The sequence below is a fragment of the Malaclemys terrapin genome, chromosome 10 (assembly GCF_027887155.1).
Source record: "Malaclemys terrapin pileata isolate rMalTer1 chromosome 10, rMalTer1.hap1, whole genome shotgun sequence".
In the NCBI taxonomy this organism is placed as follows: Eukaryota; Metazoa; Chordata; order Testudines; family Emydidae; genus Malaclemys; species Malaclemys terrapin.
Window position 1 is genome coordinate 22,486,605 of NC_071514.1, and position 15,601 is coordinate 22,502,205.

At 41.4% G+C, this 15,601-nt stretch overlaps 1 protein-coding gene across 4 annotated transcripts in view; it reads left to right on the forward strand.

The window, feature by feature from the left end:
* Positions 1-15,601, forward strand: part of SCG3 (secretogranin III) — a 44,448-nt gene that overhangs the window by 2,676 nt on the left and 26,171 nt on the right. For 3 of the 4 annotated variants that reach the window (XM_054041942.1, XM_054041940.1, XM_054041943.1), the window contains 4 exons: positions 691-833; positions 1,866-2,025; positions 2,361-2,549; positions 8,683-8,796. In XM_054041942.1, the coding sequence (XP_053897917.1) occupies positions 691-833; positions 1,866-2,025; positions 2,361-2,549; positions 8,683-8,796 (606 nt within the window). Of the gene's footprint in view, positions 1-690; positions 834-1,865; positions 2,028-2,360; positions 2,550-8,682; positions 8,797-15,601 lie in introns of all 4 variants that reach the window. The other variant, XM_054041941.1, reaches the window with a different exon arrangement.

A 15,601-nucleotide genomic window follows, 5' to 3' on the forward strand; every position in this document is an offset into this window, starting at 1 on the left:
TTATTTAGCACATTTGTTATTTTCCACATAGTGGAGAAGGAAAAATGATTTAGGACCAGATTATGCCTGCTTTACTTGAAGGAGTAGTTCATTGACTTCAGTGGGTTAAGTAAGTCCTATGAGTAAGGTAAGCAGTATTTGGCTCAAGGTGTTTTATATTTATACCATGGGTCAAAGCCTGCTCATCATATTCACTGTTGCATTGGCTTAGAATGGCATTATTTGCATAAGTAAAGGTTGCAGGGTTGAACCTTTGATTTGCTGAAATCCAAACAGGAAAAAATAATATGCTGTGACCTGTTTTGTTCTACAAAGCCATATGATTAAAATAAATACCAACAACGCAAGCATCTAGGGGAGCAATGATATATCATTTTAAAGTTATTTTCTACAAACAGAAATTGAATATATTTCCCTGTGCTTATTTGTGCTCATTAGAAAGCTTCAGCCAGAGAAAGGCATTTTTCAGAAGAGGGTAAGCACTTGTGCATTAAGATCATTGTGTTGTTATTGATATAATGCTTTACAAAACACTGTTGCAAAGCATAACTGTCACCCTACTTCAACATTTGAAGAAAAGTGGATGTTTGTGTTGAAAGGAGAAAACAATGTACAGATATTTTTAAAAAAGATATCTAAATCAAATGAAATAGAGGTGTTTAGTGAATAGTTAAATTGTAATCCTTTTAGATGATCCAGATGGTCTTCATCAGTTAGATGGCACTCCCTTAACTGCTGAAGACATTGTCCAGAAGATTGCCACGAGAATTTATGAGGAAAATGATAGAGGCGTATTTGACAAAATTGTCTCGAAGCTTCTAAATTTGGGTCTAGTAAGTTTCCTGTTATCATTTCATCTAGCTATTTTGTCAGTTTATTTTCCCTTATTTATTTTTTTAATGGTTGGGCTGAATGCAGTGTCTGTGCAACTGAAAAGTTAATGACACTCGCTTGAATCAGGAAGCATGTGTGAGTCAGACTATAAGCAACCTTTTCAATTCAATTGTGCCATTGCACATCAATCTTACCCTGCAATAACCCTGCTGTTCCAGTCCTGAGCTTTGCTGTGAAAGATGCCAAGTTGTAAAATGATTTTATGGTGTGTAAATAAAAGTCCACTGAGGACAAGAAGGAGAGCAGCACACTCATTTTTACTTCCATTTCACTTTTTGTTTTCATTTAATTCTTTTGTATTGTCAAGTGCCCTGTGATTTTTGTGAATTGACTTCAATGACACTACAGTGATTTACACCAGCTGAGAATCTGGCGCAATAAATGCTGCTTGTTGTTTTGATTTTTGGCATAAAATAGATTTCATTCTAGGTCTCCAGAGACGACAGGCTGGTGTTTTAACCTACGGTTCTACCCAGTCCTTATGTTTTAATCTATTAGTAGTATTATCTATCCTATTAAACCTGCAGTTGCTGCATGCTGAACTCCCACTGATTTGAATGGGAGATCTGTGTGGAACAGTTGTAGGACTGAGTCCAGGCTCAAAAAACAGTTGTTAAGAAGTAACATAAAGGAGCAAATGCATTTGAGTGGAGCTGTGGACAATTGACTTTATTTTCCATCTTTATATAACTGTACTCTATCACATATGTATTCTTTCTTAGTAACATCTACAGGCTACAGTCAGCTCAGTGACCCATTGTGCAAGGCACTGTACTGATATATAGCAAAAGGCAGTCCTTTATTTAGTGGGGGGAAATGTCTGTGTAGGTTTTTAACTTAATTTGGCTACATTCAAGCTAGCTAAGTAACCAAATAAGTAACTAACTACCATAAAATGAGTGTATAAAGTTCAATTCTCAAATTACATATTAAATTTAAAAAAAAAAATCCTATTATTAAATTATTAACAGATCACAGAGAGCCAGGCCTATACATTAGAGGATGAAGTGGCTGAGGTCTTACAGCAGTTAATTGCTAATGAAGCAAAAGATCGTGAGAAGGAGTCAGAAGATCTTGATTACCCTCCAAGCAGAACAGACAGTGATACAGAAGAAAAGCAGGAGGAAAAAATGGTAATTATTATTAGCTAATCGTTTTGACTCACTTACCAAATAGTCTGAGAAGACCAATGCACTGTTCTATGCTTCAGGGAATAATTAGTTCAATTTGGAAATGATAAAAAGATTTTTAAAGAAATGCCAACAGCTAGAAAATATGAGCAATGCATTACATAAAAGTTTATAACAAGATCCTAAATTGGAATAACCGAGTAACTCATTGACCTCCTTCTAATTACAGAAATACTGGCTCTAGTTGAGAGCATCATTTTCTTATGCTGTGTGTTTGTTGGTCTTTTAATGATATCAATCATATCCATGTACTTATATTTTTTTATTTTTCAATGTTGTTTGTGGAGACACCAAACGTTGCTGATCAAGTTGGTGTCATGAATGGAGAAATTGATGATACTTTGGAGAACACCTGGCCTTCCTCCAGTGTCTTGGAAAGAAGAAACGAGCTGCCTTCTGAGGATAATTTTGAGGACCTCCAGTATTTCCCAAACTTTTATGGACTACTAAAAAGTCTTAACTCAGGTGAACTCTATATTTTTCTCTGTCATGTGTTTATGGAAATATTTAGTAAGAAAAGCTGGGTGCAAAGGATTTCCCCATTTTCTTCCTCTCAGCCTGAAATCCCCTTCCCTCTAACTTCAAAGTCCCATGTCTTAAGGACTTTCCTTAAGATGAGGAGGCTGAATGCAACTCCCTTTGGATCCCATCACCCTCACTTCTAGATCCGCTAGAGAGAGTGATGTGATGAACTTCATTCACCAGGTGCAAAGTATGCTACCTCTGCAGCCCCACCAGGCATGTACTGTGAGACCCAGGAGCCTTGAATTCTTCTTCTGTTCATCTCCTTCCTTTAAGATGTAAGCTGAAAGAGATGGCAGGTTGTTTTACCCAGAGATATTTCCAGTAACACCCTTGTCTCCTAAGCTAAGGGAGATACAAAAAGTGAATCAGGCTACATTATCATCAACACAATGATCATGCTGGTAAATTGGCCTTAGCCTCCCCACCCTATTCATAAACCACAGACTTTGTTATATATTGCAGTGAAAGCCCTGAATCACTTCTTGCTATTCTGGAGTTAGGCATTATTCTGTCCCAGTTTATTATGAGCTAGATTGTGGCACCTAGCCACAGACCCTGTCAGCACACACTCTGTCTCACGCCCACTCTTACTCCCCCCAGCCAGCAACATTCTTTCTCTCTCTCCCCATCGTAGCCAGCAACCATTTACTCTGCAGATTCCTCTTTCTGCAGGAGTCTGGATCCTCTCTCAACCCATCTCCTCAGGCAATGAGTGGGGAGCAGGAACCAGAACCAGAGGGGATTTTTTTTCCATGGTCCATTCCAGAAGGTTTGGGTTCTTCTTTTTGTTCTCTTCCTCTGGGTAGCCTGAGGTGGTGGTGGTTCTTCCTCTTCTCTCACTGCCCACAGATCAGAGAGGGACCTGTGTGGCTCAGTAGGTTGTCAAGAACAAGGAACTGGGCACCAGCCTTTGCATGTCTCTATCTCTTCTTGTATCGCACCCTCCTCCCCTACCAGCCTGTATCAAACCACAAGAGAGAAGATGCAATCACACCCTGCAGCTGTGTGTTGACTTACAGGCAGCAATGTAAAAACCTTTCTCAGGCAGCTCCCCAGTGCTGCCAGGCTCCTTGCCACGGGTGGGAAATTGTTTCCACCTGGTCCTGCCTGACAGTGGACCTGATTCCTCACTGTGCACATTAGTGACAATTTGGCATGCGGAAGGCCATGCACATAACTGTGGGGGTGGATGAGTTTCATGCTGCTGAGGCAGAAATAGCAATGACTTGTTTGGTATATAGCTGTGTTAGAACGGAGCAGAGAAGAATGAGGAGCAAAAGTACTGAGAAAAGTCAGGGGTACATATGGGCAAGAAAGGAGGACATATGCACACTTTATTAAATATAGCTCTAACTTTAGCTCCCATTTATCATGAAAATCACTGGCTAAGGAGTAGGCCCTGAGAGGGTCAGGATCCACCCCAACGCTGAATGTGCAGATACATCTTTCCAATATGTGAGTCATACCCTTGTGGCAATCTATAAACTTCTCTTGAGACACTTTGTCTCCCTTTGTGAGCCCATGGATCTGATATGAGTTTCCCATATACAAAGTAGCATTGCCATGTTCGTATCTTTCTCTAAGACGTGCCTTTAAAGAATTATATTTTCTTCCAGTATTCTTCACTGGACAGTCCTGAGACATGTGCTGCTTTGTCCGTGCACCTTTCAAGCATTGACAGAAAAGGTTAAAATCCCTGAGCCCAAGCCTATGAAGTTCTCCAGGGGTTCAGTAATTTTTTTCCAGAGTATTAAAATGCATTAATTTCCTGGCAACCCCTGGCTACTCTAAAGCATAAGGAACAGATGTTATTCCAAGCCTTTTTTAAAAAGGCATTAATTCTTGCCCCCCAAAGTAATTTCCTATCAAAAGGAGTTTTGACCTCCTATCCTGGTCTGCTATCCAGTTGTAGATATAAGATGTTCATTGTGATTGCTGGAGGATAAGACCACTTCTAGATTAGATTCTTGGACATTTCAGACATTGTACAATAAACCCTGTGTGCAGCTTTCAGCCGATTGTACCTGGACCACTCTCTGGCCTCCAGATTGGTTTTTATCTTGTAGTTCTTGGAAGGAGATACATTTCTGGTGCAAGAATAACTTTTCTACCACAATTTCTGTATATATCTGGGTGTTATTTTTATCCTGGATAAATTTTCCTGTTAAGCATTTCGGGAATTTCAAAGAGTAGGGGGTTTTTTTGGTTTTAAATCTCTCACATTATATCAAGTGTCAGGATCTCATGTTTTTCTCACATCCCAACTTCACCCACAATGGAAAATCTTCATCCAACTACCTGTGCTTGATGGACTAAAATTTGGGGTCTGCTTCAAAGCCTGGGTGTCTTTCTATTGGCTTCAATCAACTTTGCATCAGACCTTTAATCCCTGAACTTCTAGTCTTGTTTTGCAAAAAAAAAAAAAAAATGAGGCATTTTTTTATCCTGAGCCTTTGTTACTCAAAGGAAGAGTGAGAAAGATGTTTCTAATTGCTGGAAACACGAAGCTGGGATATCTAAGGCAGCATTTGGAACAGATACTGTTGTTTTGGAGATATAATTATTTACTAGTGCTTGCTCTACTACAAAAACAGAGGGCTAACAGAGGCTGGGATTTAAGGTCTTTCCTTATGTTCTGGATTACTGAGCCAAAATTGCTCCTGCCTATGTTAGGAAAAGTCCTGATGACTTCTGAATAACTATACAGTACACTGTACAACACAAGAGGACTAGCAACAAGCCAATGCAGACAACAGATAGGGGAGTACTCCAGTTAACTCTCCACTTAATTGGTCATTCAAATAAAGGCAAATCCCCTTTACCTCCTGCAGTCACATCAGGCTTTGAGAACAGTGGAACTGATGCAGTTTGGCTGCACTGTGGAAGTAGGATGGTTGCACCCCCTCCATATAGGAAAGCATGATTCAGAGGGATCTCCTGCACCTCAGTGCACAAAAGGGTTCTGGGAGCTTAGGGTGACCAGATGTCCCGATGTTATAGGGACAGTCCCTATTTTTGGGTCTTTTTCTTATATAGGCTCCTACTATCCCCCCACCCCCGTCCCGATTTTTCACACTTGCTGTCTGGTCACCCAATGGGAGCTAGTCTACCAGCCTAACTTCCACTGAGTGGGGGATGGCACAACAGCAGTGTACATTGCTGAAGTCCAGAGGCTGCAATAATAACCTCAGAATAATTCCACTGCCACTCTCTAGCTTTGGGGATGATTCCTCTTGTGCCCCCTGCCCTTCTCCCCTCCCCCAGTATCCAACATTGGGAATAGGATTTGCCCTGGAGATGTTAGAAAGGGAATTTGGGGCAGGGTGGGAGGGGGGGTGAGCACTCTACAATAAAGCCTGCCCTTGTTTCCATGGCTAACCCTGTTAGCTGAAGTAATCTCACCCTCTCGAGCCTTTTCTCTTCCAGCCACTATTTCCAGTCTCATGTTTAGGTTAACACTTGGTTGAATCGCCAGTAGTGTAGATCCACACCTCTACCCCGAGGCAGCTTCAGTTTACAGCCATATTTCTGTGAGTTTATCCCCTTAGAAACATGCAGAAATTACTCATTAGAGCAAGCAGCTTACTGCCTTTGTTTCTTTTTTTTTTGGCTTCAGTTCTCTTTGGAGTATAATTAGGGCTGGGAAGTTAAATATAATGGACATGAGACCTGTAAAAGAAAACCCCAGAACTGTGGAATATGCATTATTGAAACATCAAGCTCTTTTTATGTATAAATTGAGACTTTATAGCATAAGACTTGTTCAGCCCTCAGTTATCAGGACCTTCCGATTGTTTTTTAAATGGCATTATTGAGTTGTAGCATTGAGGGCGCTGTAAATTAGGGTCCTAATCCTACCAGTACAGGATTTCCTCTCCCATTAAAGCTGAAATGTTTTAAATGATGCAAATCGCTTAAGACCCATGTATCCATGCTAAATCCAGATAAGAAAAATTCACTGGATGACATCTCCCTCTCAGCTGCCAAGCCAGTGCATTAAGTTCCATCCAATCATTCACCATCAATCGTCAGTGGAAGTGGAGTAGGTGTGGTGGCAGGCCTTTGAGTGACTATTTGAATGGTGGTACAGAACGAGCTGTAGCCAGCACAGGGAGTTATTGGTCTTACACAGTAAGGCAGTCTTTTGCTTCGGCTATGAGGATTGTAATATTTAGTTTAATGATATGTTTTTAATTCAAGCGAAGGATCCAGATGCTACTGCAATTAGTGCCATGTATAAATGAATAAATAAACTCCGTGCATCACATCCTAGATCTTGGGCTTCTTTCAGGTCTGTTTAGTTAAAGAAAAAAGCTCTGTAGTGTAGGTCTGAAGACCAGTGATTCAAGTTCTAAATAATAAGCAGCCAGTTGGTTTTACTGTCTTTGCTCGGGGGGAGAATGCAGGCGGCATATTCTGTAGGAGTTTCAAGTAAAAGTGCCAACATATTTATATCTACATTGACATCAGCTTTCAGCACTACTCAGTGAGGGTGACATACAGCCCTGTGCAGAGGAGCATCCATGTTTTGAGGACTTACATGGGATGTACGTGCTGCATAGCTCTTATGCTACCCCCCTGCACAGGAGTGAATGTCGCCATGAGAAAATAATGTAATTGTCATTGAAGACCAATCTTCTTGATGGGACTAATTAAATAGACTTTAAAGTTGTAAAATATAGTTTTGCTTTCATTTATCCCACTCTGTGTCAGGCTGACAATTTAGGGGCTCACTCTTCTGAGTCGTAAGTTTGGGGAGAGCAGAGGAATAGTGCCCAGGCAGAGAGTCGCTGAGCTATCTTGCTAGTGCAGGGCAGGATGTAATGCCAACACTGGGATAGGCTCTTCCCAGATAAAGAAGAAGATGGGGAGAGGTATGTGGTCCAGTGGCTAGGGAAGTGGACTGGGAGTCAGAAAGCCTGGGTGCTAGTCCCGAGTCTGTCCCTGGCCTGCTGGGTGATCATTGTCACTTCATCTCAGGGTATGTCAACACTGAAGCTGGGAGTAAGTCTCCAAGCTCAGTAGATGGACTCAAACTAGTACATTAAAGATAGCAGTGTAGACATGGCAGTTCTAGCAGAGACCCAGACTAGCCACCCAAGATTACACCTGGGGGGGTCAGGTGGGCTTGAGAGCCTGAGCTTCTGCCTAAGTCACAGCTACACTTGCTATTTTTAGTGTGCTAGCTCGAGCCCTGCTAGTGTGAGTCAGGCTGGAAGGCTCACTTCCTGCAGCAGTGTAGACATACCCTTAGTTTGCTCACCTGTAAAATAGAGATAATGATACTTGCCCTCCTTTGTAAAGTGCTTTGAGATACACAGACAAAAAGCAGTATAGAAAAGCTAAGGCCAAGATTTTTAAAGGTATTGATGCATTGCTGGACTCAGCATCACAATGCCTAATTGATTGTCCATAGGATTAGACTTCTAAGTGCCTAAATCCCTTTTGAAAGTGATATTTAGGTTCCTAAATCTGGTAGGTGTTGTGGTGCTGAGCACAGCAACACCTAAATACATTTAAAAATCTAGGCCTAAGTGACAAGCATTATTATGGTCGCAGCCCGGGACATGTGCTCTGGGCTGCAGAGTCCATTGTGATTCCTGGTGAGAAGAGCCCATCCTTCCACATCAGATATTGGGGAGGCTCCCCTGCTGACAACCCCAAATGAAGTCATGCACTGTGCCCTACAGAACGAGTGAAATTGGGTAAGGGAGCAACTGGCAACTTCTGAGGGTGAATAACTCCTCAGAATAAGATGCAGCCCCTACAGCTTTGTAGCTCAGGGGCCTTGCAAAGTTGTTCTGGGTCAGCTACAGGGGAATAGATTTGGGCCTGAATAAATCTCTACAGTACTTTTTTCCGCAGTAGGCCATAACAGCTTTGAAGGAGCAGTTTTAGTTCATTACATAAGACATAGGACACCTCTCCTCTTCACTAAGCCATCTCAGCCTTTTCCTTTCATGACCAGGACATGGTTTTTATCCATGAACTTGACAAAAAGCTTGCAGGACTGAATTTCTCCAAGTTGGCCATAGTTCTGACTACTTATATTTTGCTTTGTCCCTTAACACAGAGGAGGCAAAAGAAAAAGAAACCCTGATAACTATCATGAAGACATTGATTGATTTTGTGAAGATGATGGTTAAATATGGAACAATCACACCAGAAGAAGGTGTTTCATATCTGGGTAAGAGCACATACTTTACTCTTTATAATAACGTTATTCATCCTAAATTCTTATACCACTAACAGTGATAATTATATTGTCATCCCACTTGATGCCAGTCTTATTTCAGGCGTGATCACTCAGAATATGGAGGCATCACTTTTATGCTCATTCGTTACAACAGTGCTGAATTTCATATGTTTCACTGTTTTCGTCTTCTGAAATGAAAGGTTATCAATCAAATGTAAATGTAGAGGCTAATTCACTGCAGTGTTACTCCATTTTGACACTGGTGTAACTCCATTAATTTCAGTGGCATTACACTGGTGACAAATCAGGCCCTTATAAAAACAACAAGAAGTCTGGTGGCACCTTAGGCCCTTATATTTTCCCAAAAGAAATCCTACATATTAGGACCTTTATTCTGCCATTCACAAACACCTATAGTAGAGTGGGCCTAATTCTGGGGACCTGGATCATGTAAATCTCCCACCATCGGTCAAGTTTGCTGCATTGTAACTTTGGGTCACAGCTCCGCAATAGGCTCCCAGAACCCCTTCATATCACTCTTGGCTATGCAAATTCCCTTTTCTTTAAGAGATATAAACTCACCCTCATAAACCTCCTTTTTTGGCATCCACACACTCTTGTACATTAAGCATTCATAGCCATTCAAACTGAGCAGCCCAGGATGCAGGAGGAGGGCTCATCTGCATGAGCTCTCCACGACCCGACCCGTCACTTTCTCAACTATCCCTGGTCTGGTTTTGCATAATAAGTTTTTGACCTCTCAGCTAAATAAATCAGCCTGTCACAGAGCCAGGATCAGCAGTGACCTTTCATGGAGCCCATAGCCTTGTATGACATGGACAGTTGCAGATATCTGATTACTGGATCCTACTGTAATTGCGTGGATTTGTTATCAATAACCTGGTCACAGAAGCTACTGTAGCGCATAATGAAAATACACTCTGATTATTTTTGTACTCTAGTAAATCCCTGGACAAGTCTTGCACTCCATTCTAGGAGGCTGCTAAAAGCGTCATATGTTGAGACAACATCTGTCAGTATTTGGTCCTTTACTGCACAGTCTCTGTATGTGTATTAAAGGTGCCACATACAATGAAGTGATTGACATAAGCACTGTGGAGGTTTCACTATCGTCGTCGCAAATGGAGATAGTGTGACTTGTGTGCTTTTCTCAATAGTATCATGCCAAAACATAATAGGCTCATTTTATCTCTGATCTAACTCCACTGAAGTCAATGGAGTTACATTAGGGACACATTTAGCCTATTAATATTTAGGACATTTGTTCAAATTGGCTTTGCTTTGGGTATATAAATACTTCGATCCTGGAAACAAATTGCCAGGATGACATGGTGAGGAAGAGGACAGGGATTAGGTTAAGAGTTTTTGGTGACAAAACATATTCTTTCTAGCAACTGATGTAGTTAGGCTATGCCTTGCAAACATGTGATTTGTAGAGAGACAGAGAGAGATCTTTTTTGTGCTCCATCAAAGCAATTTACTGTAATGGAAAAAGCTCTTTCATAGGTCTCAAGTTGCTTCTGTGGTAATCTTTTTTTAGATTTACTGTTGACTGACTTGAGAAATGACTTTAAATTTGACCTTCATAGATTGAGCAAATATTTTCAGGAGTTCAAGGATAGAAAACATATGAGAATATTAGCTTGGTATAGTGGCATAGTCAATGTTATACATCTAAACATTACAAAATGATTTAATATACACATAAATTCTGGCATATGCACAAGTGCTATTTAGTGCAGTCTAGGTGCTACAGATATGGGCTCAATGTATAACACATACACAGTAAAAAATATAATTATTATAAATGTGTGTGAGAAAGAAGAAAAAATTGCCTTTATTAAAAAAAATCCACAGCTATTTAATTGCTCCCTCAGACCAGAATTAGTAAGCAGCATCAAATCCCATGTTGCTTGACAAAGGAGGAAATACTTAGAGTTTCTGGGCAGATGGAAACATATTCTCGTCCTGTTTTACTACAGCATTAAGCTGCATAATTTACTTTTGCCTGTCTTATGACTGAAGCCATGTGGAAACTACATCCCTGAATTATATATTAAAAATAATAAATCATTTATTAAATCAAGTCATAAGCTTTTGTGTCTCTTCCATGGACATAGAGGCAGTGAGTTTAAATGCATCTACCAGTGACAGCTGGTTTGGGATTTGAAACCACAGCATTATGTCATCATCACTGTATCCCACTCCAGGGGAAAATGTCTTGCTGCAACAGTGAATTATGCTATTAGGTTTAGCCCTAAGTTGCACAGGATCTAGCTGAAGGATGGTGCTGGGGAAACACACACACACACACACACAAACAAAACTGATAATTAAATATATAAAACCAATACATATTGAAAGTCTTGTAATGTGACTAATATAATCCATAATGCAGAAGCCAGACATCAAGAAACAATATATATGTAAAACCAGTGATGCACTCTAGCAGAAAGCACAAGTCTGGAAGCATTAAAGAGAAGCTGGAACAAACGAAGTTAAAATGTGCATTCATCCAAAACACATCATACTGGGCAACTGTCCCGCTGTTGGCAGAATGCCAGCTATCCTCCCAACACTCCACTTTTTAACTATTGATGCCACACTTGTGGAGGGGGGGGGGTGGGAATTCTTCAGCAATGTGAAAGCTCTGCAGTATGTTTCCAGGGAGACTCCTCCCCTTTACCGATTCTTTCTGGGGAGTACCCCTGTCCTGTGAAGGTTGGATGCTATTTTAGTAAAAATGTTTGCAGCCAAAAAAGAGTATAAAGGGTGTCAGGATAGAAAGGACAACATGGATATGCATCCGAAGAAGTGGGCTGTAGTCCACGAAAGCTTATTCTCTAATAAATTTGTTAGTCTCTAAGGTGCCACAAGTACTCCTGTTCTTCTTTTTGCGGATACAGACTAACACGGCTGCTACTCTGAAACATGGGTATAGGATACAGTTGTATTGCCTGGGCTTAGAAAAATTCCAGAAAGCTTGCATCCATTTCAAATATTAAACTCTGGTGTATGGGAGATCTATTTTCATTGGCTTGGGGAGTGGAGAGGAGCAGCAGAATTTCTGGAGCAGGGAGATCTAGGAATGTTAGTGACTTGGGGTGAAAATTCATGCAAAGTGATGCATAGATGAAAGGGCAGACAGCTGTTCTCTACACTTCATGCCCCTCAGCACCTAATAAATAATAAAGCAAATAAGGCAGATGATCTACATCCCTCTAACACACACTGCTCAAAATCCAATACTTAAAGTGGCAGGGTGAGATTTTCAGTGCAGTCTATGAGATTTAGACATGTTGTCTGCCATTAAAGCTAATTGTAGATATGTGTCTAATGTCCTCTAGACTGCTTTGAAAATCTATCGTAGAGACTGAATCCATGCAGTTTCTGAACAATGCAAAGGAGCAAGAGCCCTTCAGAGTGGAGAAGTTGGGTTATTGTATGCCGAATAGGACTTGAGATAGTTCATTATGTTTATACTTTGAAGATAAGGCTTCTATTTATTTAACAACTAGCTGATTCTGGATGTTCTATAAAGAGTTTGAGATTGATCACTAAAGGCCCAAATCCTGCAAGGTGCTGAGGGCCTCCTGAGAGATGCTGACTGGCCTCATCTCCTGTTCAAGTTAATGGCAAAACTCCCATTGACTTCAGCAGGACAGGATCAATGCCACATTGTATAGATCTTTGTGCAATGCACCATTTTAATATTGGAGTATGAACAACATATCACTTTCCTTCTTTAGCTTTCTTTCACTGTGCTGAGTAGAAGCACGATGGAGTTTCCCTTTGACAGCTTGTCTCTCCTATTTGAGGCATGTCTCTATAACGATGAGATAAATATGTCGGTAATGCACAGGCTGAACGGCACAAAGAAAGGGAGTTTCTCTGGGTGCTAAGAGAGTCTCCTCTCCAGTGTATTGTATGTGGGTTCTTCTCCCCTCCCCCACCATTGTCACCCCAGCTCATTTTAAGGTGGAAGGGTATCTCCGTGTAGGTGAATCCTTTTTTTTAAAGGTGTTAAATTGTGGTTAATTTATCTGAAGCTAATCCAGAACTGTCCTGTGGTGCTTTAGAACTGGTTGTGTGGCTCGGATTTCCTTCTTTCTGGTTGGGCAGATGAAGATGGGTGCGGGTTAATCTGTCATCCCACTCTTCTATTGATGCTAAATGCATACAGAAAATCATCTAATTTTAATAAATATTTAGTGGGAAAGCCTCCCAGGATTCCAAACAAATAGCATGGCTCCCAAAAGAGCTCCAGTTCATTTAAATATGGTAATGAATTACCACATTTCAAAATAAATCCCTAAATATAATGAGTCCCTTTATAATCATTATGGAAAATATTTGTTGTATAATGTAATATGTATAATGAAAATATTGGAGTATAATGTAAACAGAGCTTTAAGAAAAGCTGGACAAATACTTATAAGGCATCAGGGGACAAATCGGACTTCATTGTGGTACTTACACTTAACCTATACTCTTTAGAGAATAGGGCTTACATTTTACCTGTTGGCATAGCATTTATGGGAGTAATATTGTAGCAATCTTATCCTTTGCCATCCCAATTCAATAAAATCTGCACTAGCCCGTGAACTTCTAACCCCATGTATCCCCCAAGTGTAGGGATACCATAGATCAAAAGCATACCAGTTTGGTGGCTAAGAGGAAAAATAGACATGGCTTCATCTCTTCAATATTTATAGTGTTTGAGTCAGAACCACCTCCTTGCTTCAACTCTGAGCCAGAGCCACCTCTTTCACACCTCCTTCCTTCAGCTCTAAATCACTGTCAGATTCTCTAGCCTCTTCCACAACTGAGTAGGAGATTATTTTGGTTGGAACTGGACATGAACAGATGTCTCCATGCATCTCCCCTTCGCCTTGTCATTTGTTTCTCATGGGCAATTCAGAGAAGGATTCCAAATGACATGACATACCAGCAGTGGGTAGGTGGTTCATAGGTAGGCACGCAACCTCCGTATGAGCAATTGCCTGGGTGGACATACCCGGAGTTTTTAAAACTAGTTTGTCCCTTCTCTAAATATATTACTAATAATACAGTTTTACTGTAACACTATATTGGAGCCAAATTGTACCTCTGAAGGAAATCCCACTGGGAGGGGAAAGAAGACACAGGAATTTCCATGTGGTTCAGCTGCAAAAATTTTCTCTGGTGGAAAGTTTTGAGGACACAGGGAGTGCAGACCCCAAACCCTGCATACCCTGGGAAAATGCACCTTTGATCCCATGGGGGCACTGACTCGCTGTGTTGCTCTCATGCTCTCTCCGCTACTGTTTGGGATGCTAAAGTGGGTGTTCTTTCCTTAGACCGCCTACAAAGTGCCCCTCAAAGCTCCACCACAACACAGGCCAGTGCCCAGGAGACACAACCTGGCCTTTAATTGGGACACAAGGACACAGCTGAGTACACTGCCAAGCTTGTGCAGTACTCCTCAATATAGCCACTCCAGACGCTGAGCCTGAACATGTTCCATTGAAACCATTGGCAAAATTTCCAGTTACTTAGGTGGGATCAGGACTGAGCCAATAGCGTAATGCAGAGAGCAGAAAAGCGTCCAGAAGCATATTCCTCTTTCACTCACTATTACTGCATCTGAATTGTCAGGTGAAAGCCTCCCTGACAATGTAGGATACACACAGGTTGGTGAATGTAACTTACATGAGGAGGGGAAGGAAGGATGAGGGCTGTGGCAGGAGTCTATAAGCAGGTGTGACATAAGGAGGGCACCCCTATGAATATAATTAAGTCTTATCAAACCCCTCATTACACAGTGCCAGTTGCTTTTCTTGCTACAGCCTTCTGTCCCCATCAACGAACAAATTACATCTACTTATATATACACACACTTACCAATGTTTAACTTTCACCACCAGATAGGTCACCTCTCAGTTTGGCCCTAATCCTTCCATCTCAAAAAAGGGATGTGTTGGCCAGCCAGCTCTCCTGTGGCCTGAGGGCCAAATCCACTCCTTCGCACCATAAAGAGGCACTAAAGGGATAGTCTGGATCCATCCACTCCTATCTAGAAGGACATTGGAGGTCAGTCTCCCAATCTATGGGATGGCATTGAATTCAATAGCAAAACAGGTCAAATGGTTTTCCTGCTTTCCCCAGAGACCGTGTGGCACTCCTGTGGGTTGTCCCAGAACAAAAATTCCAATAATGACTTGATCCTACATTCCTTTCCCACTCAAAGCCCTAGAGGCTTCAAGTGGGAGTTCTTCAGTCTGGCGAAAGTGCCGGATCTGACTCCAGAAAGAGCCAATGGCAGCCCTAGAATGAAAAGCATGTGACTGCCGGCCTAGGACATGGCACTGAGATTCTGAAAGGATTTGCCCCATATTGTAGTGTATAGATATGGACATCTTGGGCCAAGAGAGAAATCTGAGTGACATGTGCGGTCATAGCATATCCACAGGGGCTGGACCTCATCAGCTGAATTACTATAAGGAGGTTTCAGTTGTTTCAGTATTACTAGCCCCCTCTCATTGAGCCACTCCTCCCTCCTTTACTCTCAAACCCCATGTAACACCCTTTAAACTAAAAGGAGGATATTGCATTTAATTCCTCTGTTCTTGCAAATGCCATGGCTCTTCTTTAATGTCCCTTTGCTGACTTCTTCCCACTCTCCCCCCGGATCTGTTGTTATAAGTGCCAGCCCTCCTAATAGCTTCTCTGCTAATGCATTAATTTGATTTCTCTGATTCTTGAAAGCCCGGTGCTTTGCACCCTCTCACCTGTT